Source organism: Scylla paramamosain, chromosome 7 (genome assembly GCF_035594125.1).
Source record: "Scylla paramamosain isolate STU-SP2022 chromosome 7, ASM3559412v1, whole genome shotgun sequence".
Lineage (NCBI taxonomy): Eukaryota > Metazoa > Arthropoda > Malacostraca > Decapoda > Portunidae > Scylla > Scylla paramamosain.
Genome location: NC_087157.1, coordinates 13709465 through 13734000, shown reverse-complemented (window position 1 = coordinate 13734000; position 24536 = coordinate 13709465). Strand labels below are relative to the sequence as shown.

The following is a 24536-nucleotide window of genomic DNA, read 5'->3' as shown; positions in this document are numbered from 1 at the left end:
TGGTAATTAATCACTCAGTGTCCCCCGTGCCCCGCGTCGTGACACAGGCACCGACATGGTGCAGATGCTGCCCTGCATTGCTTGACACACACGTATGGAAGACTTAGGGGCAGGTAGTATTTGGAGGGCGAGGCAGTGAGGCGCCCCGACACCTAGCCACCCACCCCGCCGCCATCCCTGGTCCCCGCACTGCAGAACATGGTGGCCCAGACGTGCAGTGCCGCCCTTGGAAACGCTGCTGCACCGCCTGGTAACACTGCAGCGCCACAGACACCTATTGGTAACACTGGTTCCCGCGTGAGGAGGGAAGGTGATTACCGTCGCCCTAAACACTGACTTTTGAGGAATATTTTTTTTTTCTATTTTGCATAATTGCTCTGAAACACATGACTGAATATCTTTTTTTTTCTTTTTCAACAAAGATTTTCCTGGGAACTTGAGTCCCCCTTCTTTCATATCCTTCGCTGCTATTGACTTATCTTTAAAGATGATGGTGAGTGTTGCTTTAAGAGGAATTTTGCAGACAAACGGACCGTACCACACACACACACACACACACACACACACACACACACACACACACACACACACAAGGGTAGGATAGGGCAGGGCTGACAGTAAACACAGAACAAGGTCAAGGTTAATGGTGACCCCCTCCCTCTCCTCCCCCTTCCCCTCCTCTCCCGCACCTCACGTCAATAATGGACTATCCGCCATGTGGTGTAACTTGCTTGCCCTCTCCCTCTTCCTCACGCCCTTCCCCCCACCTCCTTCCCTTCCTTTTCTTTTCTTCCTATCCTGCTTCTTTCACTTTTACTCTCTCTCTCTCTCTCTCTCTCTCTCTCTCTCTCTCTCTCTCTCTCTCTCTCTCTCTCTCTCTCTCTCTCTCTCTCTCTCTCTCTCTCTCTCTCTCTCTCTCTCTCCTACACACATAAACAAACACACCTCGTGACACACGCGTACCAGACACGTCGAAGCAGGAAGTGCACAACTTGTTCTGCTGAGTCGCTTGTCTCGCCTTCCTGGGGATGACGACAAGACTATCTACGTATTACTATTTGCTATTTTTACCTCTCGTGATGTTGCTGTCGTGGTGTGATGTGTGCTGTAGACCGAACTGGCGTTTGTTGCAGCCATCAACCGGTGGCGAGCTTAGGGAATTAGAGGAATGCCTTGGGGTATTTTCCATCTGCTTTCTCTCTCTCTCTCTCTCTCTCTCTCTCTCTCTCTCTCTCTCTCTCTCTCTCTCTCTCTCTCTCTCTCTCTCTCTCTCTCTCTCTCTCTCTCTCTCCATATATTTCTTTGAAGTCTATTGTTGTACTTTGATTTTATTTATTTTCCCTACCGTTCTCTAATTTTCTTATTACGCGTGTATATTGCTTCATACTTTTTTTTTTTTCTTGTCTCTTCCCTGAATCGACTCTGGCTGTGACACGTTCCGATGTGTTTGTTGCAGGTTGGTCGAGAGCCTCCGAGGTAAGCTGACGTGGCTGAGCGGCGAGGCGGCCTTCGTGGAGCACCTTCAGGCCCAGTTGGACGACGCCACACGAGCTTTGCACGACGCCGCTACAGACATCGCTGCGCTGGACTTGTATCACCACGACCACGCCGCCGTCCAGGACAAATTACTGGTAAGTCCCGTTCCACCTGTTGCCGCCACTCGCCCAGACTAACAATACCTGCGGCCACTTGCCGCACTGCAGGTATGGGACGTGGGGTGTGCTGGGAGGGTGTGCGGTGACGGCGTTCAGACAGCTGTCAAGGGTGTGTTGGCGCCGCCTCGATCTGACAGATGCTGGCCGGCGCCGGTGGTCCTGCCGCTGAGGGAACCCGCTGTGTTGGCAGCCAGGTTATATCTGGACTTCTGGCTGAGAGATTTGGCATTGTCCACGGGAGTCATCCTGTCCTTGGCCTCCCATGATGGTGACGCTGCTGGTCCTTCACGCGGATGTTACATCATTGTCTTGCTGGTCCGCCATTTTCATTAGGTAGCTGCTTGTTTTCGCTGTTCAGCGTGATTCTTTAGCGTCAGCGGGATGTTAAGGCGGCGTGGGGCATCACGGCCCACTAAATATACCCTTAGCTGGTGCCACGTGCACCCCCCCAATCTCTCCCTCCCTGCGCCACCTCCCTTTTAACCCTGCGTGGTGGCGCGCGTCCAGGAGCCTCCTGGCCAGTAACTGTTGCGAGGTCTTGTGGGGAGGACAGGTGGATTGAGTCTGCGATATGTCCTGTTCAACCTGTCACTGTAACAATAGAACTTTTAGAACTTTTGAGTGGACAGTCACTGCATTCCCCCACAACGTTAAGCAGCCTCGCTTCAGTCCTACGCTGTCCTGACTGAAGGCAGCGCTGCGCTGTAGTTTCTGCAACATATTTGTGCGAATACTTAGAGCAGTAGTTGTACTCTTTGTAATATAAGGCAAGCCGTGCTACAGCAGAGTTTTTATCTTCTCGAGCAGAGTGTTGGATTACGTGTGAACCAGACAGCCAGCGAGGCCAAGCACCTCATCGGCAAGACCAAGAGCCACTACATTACTGAAGGCCGATCACTCCCGCAGGACGTCGCTAGTCAAGTAAGGAATTTTATATTTCCCTTGTTTTGCAGTGTGGTTTTGATGACACTGAATACATAATACATAGCACATGTAGTACCTGCCAAACTATTTTTTTTTTTTTTTATCAACAGTTGTCGAGTCTTGAGCTAGAGGCAGAAAGTCTTGTAGCAAAGATGGAGGACGAGCACCAGGAGGCGAAGCGGGCGCGCACCATTCGTTTCGAGTATAATCGAGACGTGGAGTCGGTACAAGCCTGGATACAGGCAGCGGAGGCCAAGGTGCAGGATAAGAGCGTCGAGCCACACAAACTAAAGGAGTTCTTGCAGGAAATACACTGCGAAATCGGAAGTGTGACGGACCAGTTGGAGCGACTGACTCGCCATGGACACATGATCTGTCAACGGACCAGTAACCAGGGCGAGCGGGAACTGGTAGCCAACACCATTACCTCCCTCACTGAACAACTCCAGCAAGTCAAGAATTGGCTGGAAGACAAAAAGGCGCAGGTTGGAGACTCCCTGGAATCATGGCAGCTCTTCATTCAGCTGTACAACTCACTTCGCAGCTGGGTGGAGAGGCAGCGCAACTTCCTCTCTGAACCCCTCAAATTTGCCACTTTACCTGAAGCTCGTGGAAAGCTCCAAGAATATGCCGTAAGTATGCTTAACATGCCGCGTACGCTTCTTATAATGCTGATGTCTTTTTATCTGCTTTTTGCCTTGCCTTAAAGGAGGAACCGACCTAGCAGGGACGTGTCTTTCTGTCTTCCAGGCTGCCGTGAAGGACTGCAAGTGGGCCAATAAACAGGCTGCGGAGATGACCGCTGAGCTGGCTAAGATTGGCCAGTGTTCTGATGTGGGCCCCCTCACGGACAAGCAAGCAGAGATGGAGCAGGAGAAGGCGGATGTAGAGAGCAACCTGAAGGAAGTGATGGCGCTGCTACAGGAAATGGCTGAGGAGTGGGAACAATGTGAGCGTAAGTCTAAAGATGTGGCGGGATGGATTGAGAAGACGCGTCAGTCGCTAGATAACCCACAAAACAAGAAACGCTCACTGCGTGACCAGCTGGCTAACAGGGAGAAGGTGTTGGCAGATGTCTCCATACAGAAGACCAAACTGGTGATGGCAATGGAGAAACTACAGGTCCACTTCCGTGACCGTATGTGTGCCGAGGCCCAGGTGTCCCACGAGAATGAGAAGCTGCAGAGGCGCCTGGATGAGCTGCAGGTGGCGGTGAAGGAGGACTGCCGGACTCTGGAGGCGTGCGTGCACCAGATGGACGCCTATCAACAGGTAAGTGTGTTCCATAATGTATCATGGGCTACGACTTACTCCAATTGGCAGCACTTAGTCACTCTAAGCAACACTTCATGAAATAACTCACGTAGCCCATGATAAGTGGTGACGCTCGTTAAACCTTCCCCTCCTTGTGCCACAGGAGATCCAGCGCCTCCGTCAGCAGATGGTTGGGGTGGAGCAGCAGCTGCGCATCGTGTCCAGCCCCACTTACAGCCCACGCGACCGTGACAAGGCAGTGGCCGAGCAGAACGTAAGTGTGCCCTCGCTCACCCCTGACCCTTGGTGGCTAACTAACAGAACAGTGTGACCGTAACCCACCCACTCACCAGTCTAAAGTGTTCAGTGTGTTACGCTGTCTCAGAATTGTGGTGTATGCGGCGCCGTCCTGATAGTTCCACCAAGTAATTGTACGTGCATTATGATGATAACTTGTTACTCGCATTGTCTTGTACTCTGTCAGTCAGCAGTATAGTCACTGTGAAGCAGCTGACTTAAGTTTTCATAAAATAATTATACGAGAAATAATCTAACAGTACAGTAGTAGATAGTAGAAGTGTAAGTAGTCTTAAAGACCTTAGTTATGAAATAATGCATTTAGTTGCTGTTCATAATTAAAAAGTTTCTCTTGGTATCGTAGAAATTGAGGGATAAAAGTGTAACATGTAGTTCCAAGGTGGCTGCTTTCCATTTCTTGTTTCCTGGGTATATGTAGAAGGATTCCCTAATTCTGCAAATTTGAAGTCGGACGTAATGAGCTACGCTACTCACCTTGTCTTGTTTGCTGCTCTCCTGTGTCTCACTTGCGTGCCGGCGTGTGTGTTTCTGTGTGGGCACTACTACGTGTACGTGTGATAACGTGTTTTTGTTTGTGCGTGTGCCTTCAGGTGTGTATGTGTGTGTGTGTGTGTGTGTGTGTGTGTGTGTGTGTGCACCTGTTTATGTGTCTCTCATCCATATCTCCTGCTGCCTCCCTCACACCTGATCCTCGCCACACACTACGGGATGCGACACTCATCCCTCGCCCTGGGCTGTCCCTCCTCCCAGCTCACACACACACACACACACACACACACACACACACACTTCAACATATAAACACACACTACCACACTCCACCAGCACAACCGTAGTGCACCGCACCGCACCGCATTACATCACGCCACACTTCATGCCACACATGCACGCATTTAGGCACGCATTCAGGAACACACACACACAAACACACACACACACACACACACACACACACACACACACACACACACACACACACACATATGCCGATTCTTGCGTGCAGGAACCGGCCACAGATGCCCCGTGGCTGAGGGCGGTAAAAGATCATGCACAGTTTTGTCACTTCTCCGACCTCTGTCTAGAGGCGCGTCAGTGGCTGCAGCGGTACAAGGCGCGGCAGGGGAGCTTGAGCCACCTGTTCCTCAAGCTCTCATGTGGCGCCTTTTACCAGGCGTCGCGGTGGCTAGTGCTGCTCCATCTCGCCGCCACACCCATGAGCATGGCAGCACTGGTCAGCCGGGTCCTGCTCGCCCCAGATAGAGGACAGGTGTGAGGAGAGTGCTTGATGGTGTTGCCCTCTCACCTCTATTAATTATTTAAAAAGTCCTCTACTAAAGCTTGAATAACATTAGTGTAGTGTTGAATTTTTAACACCCTCTTTATATGACTAAATTTGTTCTACACTTTTGAAATATTCCATATTGAAATATTGATGACTTCTTTTATGACACATAAATTCAATATATGACTGCCAGCTTCTGTAAACTAATGAGGTAAAGGGTTAGCTAACCCAGCACATAGAGTCACCCTGCGTGCAACAGGTAATGTAAAAAAAACACATGCTTTATTTGAGGTTAGGTTTCTGAAGCATTGGCACTCAATACCACTCACAGGCCTGCCGAGAGAGGATCAAAGCCATTCAGTGCAAGATCAGTGCGCGGAATGAGCGTATTAAACTCCTTAACCAGCGGGGCACTCCTGACACTACAGCACTTGACACTTCATAGGACGCCTTCTTCCTTTTCCTGCCACCCACCATCCTAACTGTTGTCCTTCACTGTGGTGCTTCCCTCCTCCGAGTAGGGAACAGGGAAATGAAACGCAGCCTTAATATACATTCCATAGGCCATCCTGGCACTGTCATAGCTAGCATACAATTTACCCCCTTGTCATCCAATCCTTTTAACACATGATAAACATTGTTTTATGCAATGCTTGTGTGTCTGCAATCCACTCACAGTGCCACTCTTCTTTGCCGGGACTGCATACCACAGGTGCACCAGGGCCAGTGTGAGTCTCATGAACGACTCATTGCCCAGCTCACCGAACGAATCTACCAGATTGACCCCTGTGCGGTGATTCCGACCGAGCTAACTCTAGAAACGACCGAACCGAGCACTCTGGCTTCAACGCTTGATACAGCCAGCGGAGAGGAGGTGCGGGCTCCCCCCCTGCCCCCTAACGCTGACTCTGAGGTCCAGGTCATGGTCACCCGTGAGCTGCCCGCCAGTGATGCTGACGGTCTGGACTTGGAGGTGAACACCTTGACGGACCCCAACATGAGGAACATGCAGCAGCACACCAGCACCATGCTTGCCACTCCTGATGCAGGGATTCAACTCACCTGGGCAGATGTTGCCGCAGGTCGAAAAAGTCCTGGACTGTTTGGTCAGGCATGTTTTGAGGAAATGAACATGCCCCAAGTTACGTCTAAGCAACAGGAAGTTCTAGAAACTGAAACACCACTGGAAACCACTTCAGTACCTACAGCACCAGCCTTCAGTGGAGAACCAGCAGTAGAAGAGGGTATCATCATGGAAGCAGCTGCTGAAACTACCATTCTTGAGGACCCCATCACAAGCACATCACAGACTGTTGGATCTGCTCACAGAGATGAAAAACAAATTCGTGAGCATAAGAATCGCCAGCAACAGCCTTCAAAGACTCAGAAACCACCCAGCTTTGATCAAGATGGCAAGACTCAAAAGCGAAGCCAACCACGTGATCGCAGGTATCGAAAGAAGCAACAGGAACAGCAGCCTGAGGCTTCCAGCTCTTCAGATGCTCAGGATGAAGTGTATTATGATGCCCCAAGTCGAAGAAATAGTCAAAGAATGAGCCCCAAGAGAGCCCCCTACACCAAGCCCAGACCCAGTCCCCGTGAGAGTCCTAAAGACACACCAATGGTAACTCCAAAGACAAGTCCAACTGAGAGTCCAAAATCAAGCCCTCAGGTTGAGCGTCGTGACAACCCAAGAATCACTAAGCCAGAGTATCAAGAGCCACCTCAATCCTCAAGTGAGGAAGTCAGGCACCATAGAGGCCCTGAACCCATGACCTGGGATGGGAGGAAGACTTATGCAGAGATTCTGAAGGGTAGTCAAGAAATGAGAGCACGCAGAGAGAAACAGCCAGTCATGGAAGCCCCACCACCACCACCACCACCACAGTATATATCTGATGAGGTGGACCAGCAACCTACCTATGTGGAAGTGTCCACCCAAGCCAGTGAGATGCTTGAAGAAACTCCTGCCACCCTTGTGACTGAGCCAGTGCCTCCCATTGTTGAGAGTTCAGAATGTTTTGAGGCTCATCAACATGAGTATGAGATGTCTGAAGTGTCACCTGCAGTCGAGGAAGCTCTGCCACCACCACCACCACAACCACAGCCAGTCTCTCAGCAGATACAAGAGGAAGCACCAGTTGTTATGCCACCATTCACAGCTTATCTGGAGCAAAACAACTTCATGCCTGAGAGTGTGGATATCACCCAGAGCCATGAGCAAGGGTACCAGCAAAGTGTGAGCATGCCCATGTTCCACCACGGACATCCTGTAGAGGCACAGGGCATGCAGGGCCCTGTGCACACACTAGAGACCCCCATGCAGGGACTTGTTATGGGTGGGAGCATTGACACCATGAGTCTATACACAGGAGTGATCCAGTATCCCACTACTACCTCCTATATTCCTGAAGGCTTCGCTGCTTACAGCCAAGGTGGTGAGTTCCCACAACCAAGTGAGAACAGCAGTGAGTATACAATGGTTAGCAGCGAACAGCAGCAACAGCATTTGACAGAAGAGACATCCATCATGAGCATGGTGCCCACCCAGCCTCAGGTAACTCCCCCAATGATGACACCACCAGAGACTCCAGACCAGTATCAGGAAGAGGAAGAAGAAGAGGAGGAAGAACATTTAGCTAGTGAGGAGCCAATGGAAGTCTCTTCCTTTGTTTTTGAACAGTCCAACCTTGCACCAAGTGAGGCTTCCACTGAAATATCTCCTGAATTAAGAATGCACACTGACAAGGGAATTCATGCAGCACCCAGCATGGAAAGCATTGACAGACCTAAAATGTCATATGCACAGATTCTAGCAATGGGCCTGAAAGCAGCTCCTTCAGCAGTTGTCACCCATACCTACGGAGCACTCAGATCAGTGATGTCCTATGTTAAAGGCCCTGTCACTCAGGAAGAAAGACCAAAGTCTGAACTCAGGGAAAAGCCCATCGAGTCACGGCCCAGGGAAAAGCCTATTGAGTCCCTGCCAAGGCCATCTGTCAGGCAGGAGAGGCCTACCACCACACATGTACTCACTGACCAGGACAGATCAAGAGGAAAGAAGAGATCACTTGAGCCCAAAATAGAAGTCACAATGGCAAAGGAGCCTGAAGAGTCAAAGAAGGAAAAGGATGCAATGCAGGCTGAAACTTACATTCCTGGACTGGTATTCAAGGCACCCACATCAGAACGCCGTTCTCGCTCCAAGAGTGCCCGAAGGAAGAAACGAGAAGCTTCTCAACATGCTGAAGAGCCACTAAAAGACACAGAGATGCCTCAGGCTGAAGCTGGAAAGAAGGAACCAACTAGGAAAACAGAGAAGCACCCAAAAGTGAAGATTCCTAAACTGGAGCACAGTGTGACTCCCCCATTGAAAGAAGTAAAGGTTCACACCAAAGTATCTGAGGCACCAACATCACCACGCCCTCAGGAGACACAGGTGCAAAAGGCCACTGCTCTTGCACCCATTGAAGACAAGGCAACTGAAACACCAAAGCGGAGCCACCAACCAAAAGCACAAACCCAACCTAAAGATAAAAAAGGAGAGAAAACTGAAACTGAAAAAGTTCTTGTAACCACAATACCTGAGGAATCCAAAACAGAAGCACCTAAAGCTCCTGAAGTAGAAGAAAAACGTAAGAAGAAGAAAAAACGTGTTGTGACCAATCCCGGGGAACAAGAAGATGAACTAGAAAAGGCACTAAGGGAAATTGAAGAAATGGAAAGAAGTGGAAAGTTGCAACCTCCACCTGCTGCAAAGGCACCAGCAGCAGAGGAAGACAAAACAAAAAAGAGAGGTTTTAAGAGGGCCAGAAAGACAGAGCGTCCACCTACCCCAAAGCCCATGGCTCAGCCTTCCCAAGCTAGTGATACAAGCCCAGAAAATGAAGAAACAGTAGCAAAACCTCACAAGACAGAAAAGAAAAAGGCTCCAAAGAACAAACCTGCAGAAACAGAAAAGACTCCAACAGAAGTCAAGGGAAGCAAGAAGCCCAGTGTTCAGAAAGGAGATGCACATATAGCCCCAAGTGGCCCCATCAGCCAGACAACAAGCACTCAGCCAGATGAGCACAAAGAAACCACTGTGAAAGTGAAATCAGAGACTCCTGTAGAACCTGTTGTATCAGTACCTGAGCAAGTGGCTGCCCTCTCTAACCAATCCCCTGATGTCTCTTATGCTTCTTCTGCTAACCCCACAGACCCCTTGAGCCCTGTAACACCAGTAACACCAGAAACTGCTAGTGTCCCTGCTTTAGACTCATCCTCACCATGTCCCAAAGATCCCTCTCATGTTGATGGTGCCCAGGAAGATGTTGCCACAGATGAAGTTGTCATCCCCAAAGCATCTGTTAATAACCTGGCTGCAGATGCTGGGTCCATGATAGAAGCTGAGGATGTTAAAGTGCCCATCTGTGGTCAAGAGAATCAACCTGTCCCAGAGATTAACCTTGGGTTTGGTCAGGATGCTCCTTCTAGTCAGCAAGATGTGGCACCATCCTTAGAGCCCCTTGCTGCTGTCACAGAAAAGGTGTCCTTTGAAGAGAACTTGGTTGGAAAGATTTCTGAACCTGAGCTAATTAAACACAAGGAAGGAGAGACAATTTTGATGAAGGAGAATAAAGAAAAAACTCATGAAACACATGAACTGAGAAGCTCCACAACAAAAGTTTGCAAAGTTATTAGAAGAAGAGTTATCAAGAAGATCATCATGGTTGATGGCAAGCCAGTAGAGACAGAAGAAGTAGTGGAAGAGCCAGAAGATGTTACTGAAGAAATGTTGCAGAACCTCCCAGCTGATTATGTTATTACTGAGGCAGTCATAGAGCCTGAGGGAAAAACAGTTCAGAAGAAAATTAGAAGAGTGATCAAGAAGGTGATCATAGTTGATGGCAAGCCAGTGGAGACAGAGGAAGTAGTAGATGAGCCAGAAGAGGTGACTGAAGAAATGTTGCAGAACCTTCCAGCTGATTCTGTTATTACTGAGACAGTCACTGAACCTGAGGTAATAGTACATAAAGCTATGAAAAGAAGAGTCATCAAGAAGATAGTTCTCATTGATGGCAAGCCAGTGGAGACAGAGGAAGTAATAGAAGAACCAGTAGAAATGACTGAAGAAATGTTGCAGAACCTTTCAGCTGATTCTGTCACTACTGAGACAATTACAGATCATGTGACAACAGTGTATAAGATCATTAGAAGAAGAGTGATCAAGAAAATAGTGATCATTGATGGCAAGCCAGTGGAGACAGAAGAAGTAGTAGAAGAGCCAGAAGAGGTGACTGAAGAAATGTTGCAGAACCTTCCAGCTGATGCTGTTATTACCGAGACAATCACCAAGCCTGTTACCTCAATACACATGTTTGGTAGTGAGCCAGTAAACAACAAAGAAGAAAAGGAAAATTGGCATGTTCTGGAAATGCAGACAATGAGTGAGAAGGAACAGAAAGATACTGCTGAACAGAGAGACACTCAAAACCAAGGAGCTAAAATGATCACTGACAACACTGAGAAGCATCAAATTGAGAAAAAGGAACCCTCTATCAAGGTAACTGAGAAAGACTTCAACTCTCCAGAGGCTGCCACCTACCAGCTCCCAAAACAAAGTTTGGTAGAGGTGTCAACACACAAATCTTTGCCCTCTATACCTCCTGCTAAGTTGACTGCAGAGGGAGAGACTAGAATAAGGGAAAATTATTCACATCCTTTATCATCAAAGAAGCGCATCATCATTCAGAAGAGAATTGTAAAGGTTATCATCATTGTCAATGGTAAACCAGTAGAGACAGAGGAAGTAATAGAAGAGCCAGAAGAAGTTACTGATGAAGTTTTGCAAAATCTCCCATCTGGCTCTGTTGTCACTGAATCAGCTACACAGCCTGAAGTAATAACAGTTTACAGGGTAATTAGAAGAAAGGTTATCAGAAAAATTGTCATTATTGATGGTAAACCAGTGGAGACAGAGGAGGTGATAGAGGAGCCAGAAGAAGTGACTGAAGAAGTGTTGCAGAACCTTCCACCTGGTTCTGTTGTCACTAAGACTGTAACCAAACCTTGTAGATCAACCATTTATGATGTGATTAATGAAATGCCATTGAAAAGAGAAGGAGTGCTAGAAGGGCCAAAAATGACTGGAGAAGTTTTGCAAAATCTTCCATTAAGTTCTGCTATTGCAGAGCCTGAGATGACAAGCACCCAAAAGATCATTAAAAATCGAGTGACCAAGAAGACAACGGTGGTGGATGGCAAGCCAGTGGAGACAGAGGTGATAGAAGAGCCAGAAGATGAGGTGGACTCAGCTCTTAGAATGATTGCTTCTGAGGTTGCCAGAGAAGCTATAGGAACAGAACATGACACTTTCCCAGTCGAGGAAATTGATCATGCCAGCAGTCAGGAGGCAACACACATCAGTACAGATGGAGGTCACGGCATTGAAGGCAGGCCGGGACACACTGGTGTGGAGGAGATGCTTAAGGAGCCATGCCATGGAGAAGCAGCATCCTTGGCCCCCACCTTTGCCTTGCCTCTGCCAGACCATGCTAATGACTGGATGGAACTAATCGAGGGAGGAGGTTTCACACTTGATGATGAGGATGAGGAGCCCCCAGTGAGCCATGAATCACAACCTTCATCTCAGTCTCCTGCAGTTTTCCAAGTCCCAACAGTGGAACCCTTGCCCTCACAGGATAATGTTGTGGCTCCTCAGAAGCAAGGTGAAGAAAGTAATGGTGTGATCCCAGCAGCAGATGAAGGTAACTTGCAGGAGCATCTCAAGGCTTCTGCACCTATCACCCAGCCAGCCTTTGGTCTTGTTCTGCCTGACCATGCCAATGACTGGCTGGAAGTCATTGAAAGTGGAGGATTCACACTTGATAGTGAAGATGAAGCTGAAACAGAGCCTTCCACTTTTGTTGAAACAAACACCTTACTTACTGATCAGGCTGTGAAATCCTCAGTAAGTCAAGTACCTACTAAGGATGTTTCTAAACCTACTGAAGAAACTGTTGAGGAGGTTAGCTTATTTAGCAAAGAGATTACCACAGCTGCAGAGCATCCCACACCTGCTGTTGGAGCACTCACATTTACAGGTAATGAAGTGTCTGTAGAAGAAACCTCAGGTGTTGCATCCAAACCTGAAGAAGCACCTGCACAGCAGGACTCAGCAGTACCCAAGAAGCCAGCCTTCAACCTCCCTGTTCCTGACCACGCCAACGACTGGATGGAAATGGTACTGGAAGGAGGATTTTCTCTAGATGAAGAGGAGGATGAGACAGAGGCTGCTCCTCAGACTTCAGAAAAAGATGTCCAGAGCTTACCTAAATTGCTAGAGAAAAAAGCTGAAAAAATTGAGCCTGAACCACTTGGCACCACTGAATATTTGCCTGAAAAAGAAAAGCAGGGAAGAAGTGAACTCACTATAGTAGAATCACTTCAAGAACACATTACAGTATCAGTGAGCAGTGAAAACCTGCAGGAGAAGCCTGTTGTGGAAGCAGATGATGTTGTGGCCACAACTAAAACAGCAGAAGAGATTGTCACTGCCACAGAAACACCAGCAACACCTCCTGTGTTTGGTCTCCCAATCCCTGACCATGCCAATGACTTCCTGGAGATCATTGAAGGCGGAGGCTTCACCTTGGATTCAGAGTCTGAGGAAGAAAGTAGCAACATCTTAGAATCCACCCAGGTGGTTGTGAGTGAGAACAAGATACTTCAAGAAGAATCAGCAAAGGCACCACAAACACAGTCCCAAGAACAGAATACAGAAGGAACAAAGCCATTCTCATATGCCACAGTCCTCTCAGCAGCCAAAACACCCACTGCTGAGGAGCCCACTGCTGAGCCCAAAAAGCTATACCAGTACCAGGAGACCCCTGCATCAGTCCTTGTCAGTCCCTTGCCCTCTGTGCCTCTTGCACAAGAACCAAAGAAGGATGCAGATGGCTTTGAGGAGGTCCATTCAAAGAACAAGAGACGCCGCAAGAAAGGAGGAAAAGAAGATGAGCACAAAACTGTAGCTGCCAGCTCTTCTGTCCCAGCAGTTCCAGTTATTACTGAAGGGAAGGTACCTCCAGACCAGACAGTGAAGATCCTTGATGCAGCCAACAATTCATCTCCATTGAACACAGACCAGGAAGAAGCCATTAAACCTCATGATGATGCCTCACTCAAGAAAAAATTGGAGAAGGAAGAAGTTCCAAAGAGTGTGAGCCAGCCAGAGCCAAAGAAAAAATTGGAAAAGGAAGAAGTTCTCAACAGTGTGAGTCAGTCAGAGCCAAAGAAAAAATTGGAAAAAGAAGAAGCTCTCAATAGTGTGAGTCAGCCAGAGTCAAAGAAAAAAATTGAAAAGGAAGAAGCTCTCAAGAGTGTGAGTCAGCCAGAGTCAAAGAAAAAATTGGAAAAGGAAGTTCTCAAGAGTGTGAATCAGCCACAGCCTGAGAAAAAATTAGAAAAGGGAGAAGTTCCCAAGAGTGTGAGTCAGTCACAGCCTGAGATTGAGGTGCAGTCTCATCCTTCTAAGAAGGTTGAGAAGAAAAGGAAAAAGAAAACTGCAGTAAAAGAGGAAAAAGATGACCCAAAGAAAACAGTGCAGGCAGCACCTAAACAGAAGAGTGAAGCTTTTGATGAGGTAAAAGAAACCCAGGTGTTTGAATTAACAAGTATAAAGACTGAGCTTGCTGATGTAACTATGGAAACCTCAGTTGAAGAACCTGTAAATGACAAGGGACTTAACATTGAGGCTCGGACTCAGATCGCTGACTCAGATGTGGCCACAGTACAACTTGAGGTTGATGTGACTAATGAAAAGCAAGAAAATCCACCACCTGAAAGAAGAGAGGTCATCAGAGACACAGAAACTAGCATGGCACAAGGTGGCTCTGAGGGCTTCATGACCAGCCTCCTGTCAGCAACTCCAGTCTCTCAGCATCCTGCAGGACTCTTGGTTGACCCTAATGAAATTATCTTGGTTCCACAATGGATGCGACAGAGACCAATAATGCGCACCTCCAGCACCGATGACACAATAACCACCCCACTGGAGGAACGAAAGAGGCTGTTCAAGACAAAGAGTGCACCATTGGAGAGGACAAGCGCAGCCACTGACAAAGATACAAGCACCACCATGGAGGAGGAAAGTGCATCATGCTCATTGGTTTCTGGTGAAGAATACTATAAAAATAAAAAGAAGAGACCAAAGAAAGGCAAAGCCAAAAAGGGAGATGACAAGGATCAGGAGAGAGGAAGTAAATATTTTGAAGATGCAGGTTTGGAAAAGGATGGCGAGGAAAAAGATGAACCTGTATGCCAAGGATCTGAAGAAAAGGTCAGTGTGCAACCTGAGCCAGATGTCATTCTACTCACTGAGAGTAGAGGAAAGCAAGAGACTGCTGATGAGACAGTAAAAGAACAAAATATAGAGTCAAAAGAAGAAAAAGACCCACAGGAAAAAAGTACTGATATTCTTTTATCTGGTAAGGTGTTAGAAGGAGTAAAGGAAACTGCCAATGTACAATCAGTAACTGTGAAGACTGAGTTACAAAAATCATCAACAGAAGTTAAGTCATTAGAGGAAGTGAAATCATCAGAGGAAGTTAAACCATCAGAGGAAGTCAAGTCATCAGAAGAAGTTCTTCCAGAACTGCTTCAGGAAATCGCTGCAGCTGTGTCTGACATTAATGATCCTTCACTGAGTCCCAAAGAGTTTGAGTTTATTCCTTCACCAAGAGAAAAGACAGCAATGGAGGGGAAAGACTCTCATGAAGGAGGAACTGTAAATGAAACAGATTTGATGCAGAAACAAGGAAAGGAATTACCAGTGAAAGATTTTGAATTGGTTCCTGAGTGCATTGTGGAGGAAAAGGTTCCTAGCAAGGAGAAAGCTTTTGGATTAGAAAAAATTGCTCCTAATTTTGAAGAAGCTTTACAAGAAGCCATGAAACCAGTAGTAGATGAAACAACTGAAGTAGCAGTAGTTCAATCTCCTGGTGGATCAGTGTCAGATAACACTGACGATTGGCTTCATGTGAGCAGAGAGACAGAACATCCCTCTGCTGCTGCTGGGATGGATGTTGACCTCATTAAGGAGGAAGTGCACTTTGAAGATCAGGAGGGCTTGACTGTTGAGGAAGTTAGTTCCATTGTAACAGAGGATAAATCAGTGGAATCCCTTGAAATAACACCCGATGAGGGTGAGGCACCCCCTCTGCCTGGTGACAGACCAGTGGACAGCATGACTGTGCCTCAGCTTGGACTTCACTCAGAACAAGATTCTGGAGTAAGTGTCACAGGGGTGTCTGAGCCATCTGAAATCATTAATACCCACCAACAGTCATCATATGCAAACATCCTCATTCATGCACCAGCCATTGTTGTCGAAAAAGAGCCAGAGGAGACCAAAAAGCCATATGTGTACCGCAATCCAACCTTGGTGGAGGTGGAAGAGCCATCAAAGGAAGACAAACAGATTGCCAAAGTGGATGAAGAGGGATTCACTGAGTTTGTCTCCAAGAAGGAGAGATTCAGGAGAAAGACTCACAGCACATCAGCAGCAACAGAAGAAATTGAGGAAGCTGTGCAGTCTGTAGTGGAGGAGATTAAAAGGAAAGACCCTGCCAAACTAACCAGAGAGGATGTCCTAGAAGCTCTGTGTGCTAATGCTGATGAGGCTGACAGTGATGATGAAGTCAGCCATGTTGAAATGGTGCAACCCAAGAGAAACAAGTCCAGGCAGAGGACTAGATCCAAGAGATCATCCAAGCAATCAGAGTCAGAAAAAGAAATAGGTGAAATTGCAGCAGCTATTGAGAGAGGAGAGACTCCACCCAAGCCCAAAGATGTAGTTGAATATGAGCACAAACTCTTTGCTGCATTTTATTTGGGCTCTGAGCTGTGGTATGATGTGTTTGGCATCAAAGATGCTGAACTGTATTACCCAAAATTCATCTTAGAAATGCAGCAAGAGGAGAGTCAGATAGCAGATGATCAACAGCCAGAAGTAAAAGATGTGACAGCACAGATGAAATTGCAGGCTGTACCTCACATTTCAGTTGCTGAACCTCTTGTTTGTCCTGACCATGATGCATTAGGTCTAAGCACACCTATCCCATTAGAGTCAGCAGCAAGGAAAGTAGCTACAGAGCTACCAACAAAAGAGAATGTTGAGCATGTAGAAACTAGCACTCCAATGACTGTGTTACCAGTCACATTGTTGAAAGAAACTCCACCTACAACAAAACTGGTATCTCCAACTGTCTTGCCAGTTAATGATTCATCCTCTTATGACATGAATCTCATAACAGAAGCTGAAACTCGCTACTATGAGTATATTGCACAGCTACAGTCAATGGCTCCTTGTGCAGAAGAAATCAAGATCCCTGCTGACCAAAAGTCCCTCACACAAGTGCCTGTTACTGCCACAGCAGCAGTCGCAGATGACTGGGCACCAAGCCCTGACAGAACTGTGATATGTGATGATAGTCAAGTACTTAAAGAAGAAACTGTGATAAACACAAGTCACATACTTTCAAAAACTGTGATAGATATTCATAAGATTGTTGAAGACAGCATCGTGATAGAAAAATCAGGGAGGAAAGAGGCAGCACCACAGTTTGTCTCTCCAGCTACTGATGAAACACTGCATGAAATATCAGATGATGTGCCAATCATGCAAATATCAGAAGAGAGGCACCAAGAATATGCAGATGAAGAAGCCAAATATACATATTTGTCTGTAGAAGAGGTGCCTAAACCCAGACCTGAAGTAACAGAAGTTGGTGATGAAGCAGCCACTCCTGATGAAAACAAAGGTACACAGGCTATCTTGACAAGTGAAAAAGAGGAAGATTTGACCTTAACTGGCAGCAAGACTGAGCACTTAAATACAAGTGAAATTTTAGTGCCTCCCACACCACAGAGTCAAAGGCATGAGTGTATGTCAGTCCCAAGCTATGACATGTCCACCATACAGACAGCTGAAGCAGAGTACCAGAAATATCTCGCCTCTGAGACTCAGACAGCCTCATGGGCAGATGTTGTGGCCCACAGCAAGCCCATCACAGAAGCCAGCGAAGAGCTACCCAAGGATCCAGAGGATGAAAAATCTTTCATTTTATATCAGACCAAAACGATCAAGGTTTTGTTTCCTGAAGAAGAACCAACCAAGCCCAAGGTGCCTTGCTCTGTAGATGAAGAAGGTTTCACTGAATTTGTCTCAAAACAAGAGCTCCGCCGCCGCCTCCGATCATCCTGCTCTGAAGAGCCAGATGTGAAAGACATTGTGCCTTATGTTCCAAGAATAGAGTTGCCAGAAGTTGAAATTATAGAAGACCAACATGTAGAAACTGAGAAAGAGCCCATTTCACAATCTGAGCCAGAAGCACTTGAGGAGAGCATGGTAGAGACTGTAGAGATTAAAGTAAGACACCGAAGACGGACTGACAGTCACCGAAAGAGTCAGCGTTCTCGTGTTTCTGCGGCTGAGAAAGAGGTGGATGAAATCCTCCGCCAGATGAGCCGTGAAGACATCCTACAAAAGTATGCAAACTACGATGCAGTTCGGTATGACAAATGGCAGATAGAAGATAGTGAGCGCATCTACCATGAAATGTTGGCAGAAGAAGCTTCACCTAGGGCTCCTGCTCAGGCTTCCCAATTTGATATGCCACCCCAGGGAGATGCAGTATCGATCCTGACACAAGAAGAGTGCATTGTTCACCTCCTTCCTGCATCCAGTGACACTCCGCCTTCGCCTTCCCTCACACCTTCTCTTCCAACTAACTATGCCCTTGAACTAACTTACTTCCCTTCATATGACATGGCTGCAATTAATGAAGCTGAATGTAGATATCACCAACACCAAACATACAGTAGTCTTGTTCAGAATGGTGTATCAGTGATGGAGGAAGTGTTAGGCCAAAGAGCAGAAACTGAGATACCTGATAAATTAGCAACTGGAGACACAGCTTATGAACATTTAGACTCTCCAGTAGATACATTCAGTCCACCAAAGCCAATGGCTCCCATCCAAACAGAGACTCCCACTCTTTTGTCTCAGGAAAGTATTACCAACAAACAGTTCCATGATGCCAAACCTGACAAGGAAAAGACAGAAATTCCCCTCCATTCCAAGATTCTTGATACTCTACCTGAGACACAGGTTATCAAGAAAGAAACTGCTGACAGAGAGGCTCCTAGCCAGATGAAGGTCCCTGATATTGTCAGTGAATCAGACACACTTAATCAGGCTCTTGTTACTATGCCTGAAGTGCTTGCTGTCAAACAAAATACTGTCAACCTGAAAGAGCCTCCTAGCCCAGCAAAGACTCCTGTTGCTGAAGTGAAACCAGAGCCTCCTATCCCAGCAAAGGCTCTTACTGCTGTGCCTAAACCAGAGGCTCCTATTCCAGCAAAGGCTCCTGCTGCTGAGGTAAAACCAGAGCTTCCTAGCCCAGCAGAGGCTCCTGCTTTTGATGTTAAAGCAGAGGCTCCCAGTCCAGTGGAGGTTCCTGCTGCTGAGATTAAAGCAGAGGCTCCCAGCCCAGTGAAGGCTCCTGCTGCTGAGGTTAAAGCAGAGGCTCCCAGCCCAGTGAAGGCTCCTGCTGCTGAGGTTAAAGCAGAGGCTCCCACCCCAGTGAAGACTCCTGCTGCTGAGGTTAAAGCAGAGGCTCCCAGCCCAGTGAAGACTCCTGCTGCTGAAGTTAAAGCAGAAGCTCCCAGCCCAGTGAAGACTCCTGCTGCTGAGGTTAAAGCAGAGGCTCCCAGCCCAGTGAAGACTCCTGCTGCTGAGATTAAAGCAGAGGCTCCCAGCCCAATGAAGGCTCCTGATGCTGAGATTAAAGCAGAGGCTCCCAGCCCAGTGAAGGCTCCTGCTGCTGAAGTCAAAGCAGAGCCTCTCAGCCCAGTGAAGGCTCCTGCTGCTGAAATCAAAGCAGAGGCTCTTAGCCCAGTGAAGGCTCCTGCTGCTGAGATTAAAGCAGAGGCTCCCAGCCCAGTGAAGGTTCCCAATGCTGAGATTAAAGCAGAGGCTCCCAGCCCAGTGAAGGCTCCTGATGCTGAGATTAAAGCAGAGGCTCCCAGCCCAGTGAAGGCTCCTGATGCTGAGATTAAAGCAGAGGCTCCCAGCCCAGTGAGGGCTCCTGATGCTAAGGTTAAACGTAGCAAGAAGCCGCATAATGATTCAAAAGAAGGAACTGCTCAGCCTCCTCTTGAAACACTAACAGTGGGTCACCCTCCACTTGAGGAAGGAGATCTGTTGACTGTAGAAATAGCTGGTTCACCTTTGCTATATGACATGCCTGCCCTAGCTGAGGCAGAGTCTAATTATTATGCATCCCTTGCATCGAATCAACAAGAAAACACAGAAACTGTGGAGGTTCTCAGTAACGGTGATGAACCATCAGTAAGTGGTGTAAGTGTTTGTCTTCATGGCAGTGCACACACTACTGTGTCAACCCATGAAGAGCCTCCTACTGACATGAAACCAACAATGTCAGAAATTAATCAGAGGTCACCAATAAGGACAAGGGAGAATGTTCCAACAGAAATTCACCTGTATGACTACAACAGTATACAGAGAGCAGAAGCAGAACATCAGGAATATCTAGCTCAGCATTCCCCCATTGATACATCAAGAGAAGAGTCAGTAGTCATAGCAGAAGAACAATTAGTCAAGGATACAAATGAAAAAGAAACTGATGATTCAGAGTCTATGATACATGAAGAACCATCATTTGGGAATTATGACATGAATGCAATAGAGTTGGCTGAGACAAAGTATCAAGAGTATCTGGCTCAGCAGGGAGGAACCACTTCATGGGCTCATGTTGTGTCCCAAGCAAAGACAGTGGAAATTGAAGAGGAAAAAGAAGAGCCCATTGATGAGAAATCCTTCATCCTGTACCACACTAAGAAGGTCCAGGTTGTGGTGGCTGCTGAGGAGCCACGAAAACCCTCCACTCCTATGGTAGATGATGAAGGTTTCACTGAATTTGTTTCCAAACAAGAGCGCCGTAGAAGGTTGCGGTCATCCTGTTCTGAGGAACCTGAGGACCATGTGACAGATATTGTGCCTTATGTACCTAGAATAGAATTGCCAGAGGTAGAAGTTTCAGAAGATCCTGAATTGACAGATTCCGAACCAAAACTTGTCAATGAAGACTCCTTACAAGACCAAGATGATGCAGAGAAGCAGTTCACTCCAAAGCAAAAGGATTCTGAAGACAAACATGTACCTAAAGAAACCTCAGAAGATTCAAAGGGAATCAGTACTCCAGTAAAACATGGAAGAAGCCACAAGTTTAGCCGAGAAAAACATCACAAGCGTCACCGATCTCGCGTGTCAGAAGCTGAGCAAGAAGTGGATGACATCCTGCGGCAGATGGACCGAGAGGAAGTTCTTCAGAAAAATGCTGGCAGTGACTCTTTCCTGTGTAACCAATGGATATTCAACGATGCCGAGAAGAATTACTATGAAATGATCGAGCAGCAGAAGAAAGACGATACAAATCTGGTGAGTGAAATTCGGGAGAAAGGAAAGGATAATGATGATGACGATGATTCTCATGACGGTGGTTATGATTCCCCTCCAGGGCTTCCACCAGCTGATAACTTTGATGGTCGCTATGCAAGAACACTTCAGACAGAAATCATACAAGCTAATCCTCCTCATGGTGTAGCCAATTGGACAGATGAAAGCACATACCTCTCTCTAACCCCCCCACCCCCTGACCCTGTAACTGTTAGTAGTACCCCAGGCTCCTCCATGACTCAGACACCAACACACATCCATGACATGACTCAGACACAGACGCCTCCTCCCTCCATGAGCAAGATGACCCTGACTGAGATGAGCAAGAAGGCAGCCCCCCCGCAGGCCCCTTATCAAGCCAGTTCAACACTCGCCCAGCAAAAAAAACACCAGGTGTGATGCCTTTGGCACTGCACGAGAGTGTGTGAAGTATTGTGTCCCTCTCCTTGTATAGATTTTGGTCTTGACATCCTCCTTGAGTGTGTTATGGGAATGCTAGGTGAACCATCTTAGTATTCCCGTAATATTGTGGGCTCCCTCCCACTTGTATCATTTGAATCGTGTGTATATTTTCTTTGGTTTTGATGTTCTAGTTCTTGCTTTGTTTGTTTTCTTCCCTGGTCATTTGATATCATTATTTGTGTGCAGTTTTTTCTCCATTTGTGTGAAGAGTACAGAGTAGCATGCTCATCCCTATACTCCTTTTAAGACCTATAGATATCTCCAGAAACAGTCATAGGCAATGTCTTACTCCATGCAAAGGCAGTAATTTATTTTCATGCCTAGGGCTGAATATTATGCATTGTTACATAATATTAGGTCATGTCTTAGTCACAATGCTAAGAAGAATTGTGAATTAAATTAAGAGGCTTTTTTCAGTTTTATGCACAGCAGCAAAAAAAAAAAAAATGTAGTGATACTGTAGTAAGTAAAGTGTAGGTGCTAGTGCTGGGGAGAGCTGATAGATTTGTGTGCATGTTGTGCTTGTATAATCCTGTAGTATTCTTTGTATAGAGATTACTTGTGTTGTAATAAATTATCTTACAGATCTGTAGCAATAAGCAGTAATATAGTTTTCTTTAGATTACTTACATTTAGCAAATCCAAAAGTTTTTTTTTTTTTTTTTCTTTTTTTTCGGTAATACTCAGTTATAATTAATGGCTGTTTTAGGGATGAGTTACTGTCTCACTCTATTCTTCTATGCACTTGTTGAGTTAAACGATTCATGCTTCAAGGGAGGTGTGCTTTGATTTACTTACAGGAAAGATTAAATCAGATTATTTACAGGCTTGTTTTTTTTTGTTTTTGTTTTTTTTCCTGTATATTTATTCATTTTTATTTATTTATTTATTTCTATTTTTTTTCTGTTTATTTATTTTTATTTATTTATTTATTTATTTATTATTATTTTTTTTTTTTTTTTTTTTATCTCATCTCAAGCAGTCTCTGGAGGCAACAGTGAAGGGAAAGATTTGAGCTACATGAAGTTTACAATTTTATTATACTTATAAAATATATATATATATATATATATATATATATATATATATATATATATATATATATATATATATATATATATATATATATATATATATATATATATATATATATATACTGATGCATTTGCTGTTATATTGAGTGATGTCATGCATGCCCCCAAGTAAACATGTCTCTTTGGTGTCTCACTCTTTTGATAAAGTGCTGTGTCCATTGTTTCCTGTCTAACCATCACTGTGATGCTGTCACTACAAATAGACACTGCAACAATCAGCTGTGTTTACTTGATTTGTGTTTTTTTTTTTATTTTGTGTGTTGATTTTTGGCTGTAGAGTTTTTATTATTTTTATATATTTTATTATTATTTTTTTATTTATTTATTTATTTATTTTTTTTTTTTTTTTGCATTTCAATTATGATTCTTTGTGTATTGTATGTAACACTTTTATTTCATTTCTTATCTAGAACTAGCATTTTTATTGAATTTATCAAATTGTGAAACTTAACTAATGCATTCTTCCATTTTTCACGAAGCAGATTGAGATCAAGGAGAAGGTATCCTCGGCACAAGAAAAACTCCAGAGCTTCCAGGAGCGTCTGCAGAGTCTGGTGGATCACTCAGTCATCCAGCAGTTGACCATCATCCAGGTGAGATAGTCATCTAGGGGACCTAGATGCAGGACCCTCAGTGATCAGCATGAGTTTATTCAGTAAACATTGTTTGCTGTGCTTTGTCTGCTTTTCTTTTCTCTAACAAAGTTGGGAGAAAAGATAGTGGTATGTGTATTCTTTGCATTCTTCTTTTTTTTTCTTGTGAAAGAATAAATACACTACTTTATCATATTTCAATTTTTGTCTAATAATTTTTATAATTATTTCCTTCATCATGTCCTTATCCAGGAAGCAAAAGGTACTCAACATCTGATGTTTATCTCCAAATACATATCTTCTCTGTATGTTTTTCTGGCAATAAGTTATTCTGTTCTCTATTCCTAAGCATCTCCACTTACTTATAATGTATTGTTTCCTTACTTAGGTATGTGTCCATATGAATCTCTTCTTTTTCCATTTTAATCACATCAGAATGTCTCAGTTTTCTCTACATATTCTGATTCATATTCATGCTTATCTTTGTCAAAAGAAATATTTTCTCCAGGTAACTAAATAATGTTGTAATTCCTTAGCATTAAAGTTGATTCTTGGTGAAAAAATCATCTTATATGATCACATTCAGATTACTCGAATTTATTTTTTTAATCACTGTCTCCATCCTGCACTATCATGTGGGTCTATGCTTTGTGTACTAGAATAAGTCTAAACTTCTCATACCTCATTACAGACTCTGATCATTGAGATGAAGCGGCTGGAAGATGAACTGAATTATCTGGAAGAGAAAGGAAAGCGTTTAGAGCAGGACTCCGAGGTGCTGAGCCTGCAGGCCAAAGTCAGCGGCCTCACAACCAGGCTCAAGACAGTGCTTGCCCAGGCACATACCAAGAGAACAGAAATTGAGGTGACTCATTTATTTACATTTATTTGTTTATTTTTGTTTATTTATTTATTTTTTTTCCTGGCCCTTGTTGCAGTAAACATAATTACTACTAATGATGATATCTCTCCTCGCATTAGTAAGGACACTATGTTTTACACAGGAATTCACGACTTCACCCTCCCACTTCTCTACATACTGTTGAAACAAATGAAGCCAACTTTTCAAAAAAACAATAAGTACAGAAAAGCTCTCCTCATTGTTATGTTTTTAATAATAGTGAGTGCGGGATGATGCAATGCAACACACACACATTATGTTCTTCAGGGAAGACAAAGTACAGCTGAACAGCAAAAGCTCCACCTCATAGAATATCAACAATTGCTGCAAGACCTGGAGTGTTGGGTCACTGAGACTTACAACCAGATCACTGCAGACATCTCACTCAGTTCCTCAGCAGAGATTCGGGAACAGATAGCAAATAATCAGGTAGGTGATGTCTTCCTTTAGTGCACTGTACATATTCTTTATCATGTATTCTCTAATACAAATGCTTATTGTAATTTTTAATAAATTTATGTATTTTTATT

The 24536-nt window shown here is 45.4% G+C and overlaps 1 protein-coding gene across 9 annotated transcripts in view; it reads left to right on the top strand.

The window, feature by feature from the left end:
* LOC135102104 (muscle-specific protein 300 kDa-like) overlaps window positions 1-24536 on the top strand; it is a 241276-nt gene that overhangs the window by 148725 nt on the left and 68015 nt on the right. For 7 of the 9 annotated variants that reach the window (XM_064006869.1, XM_064006870.1, XM_064006871.1 and 4 more), the window contains 9 exons: window positions 1457-1631; window positions 2463-2576; window positions 2690-3211; window positions 3330-3851; window positions 3997-4107; window positions 6146-21349; window positions 22995-23105; window positions 23797-23970; window positions 24274-24435. In XM_064006869.1, the coding sequence (XP_063862939.1) occupies window positions 1457-1631; window positions 2463-2576; window positions 2690-3211; window positions 3330-3851; window positions 3997-4107; window positions 6146-21349; window positions 22995-23105; window positions 23797-23970; window positions 24274-24435 (17095 nt within the window). Of the gene's footprint in view, window positions 1-1456; window positions 1632-2462; window positions 2577-2689; window positions 3212-3329; window positions 3852-3996; window positions 4108-6145; window positions 21350-22991; window positions 23106-23796; window positions 23971-24273; window positions 24436-24536 lie in introns of all 9 variants that reach the window. The other 2 variants (XM_064006874.1, XM_064006872.1) reach the window with 2 other exon arrangements.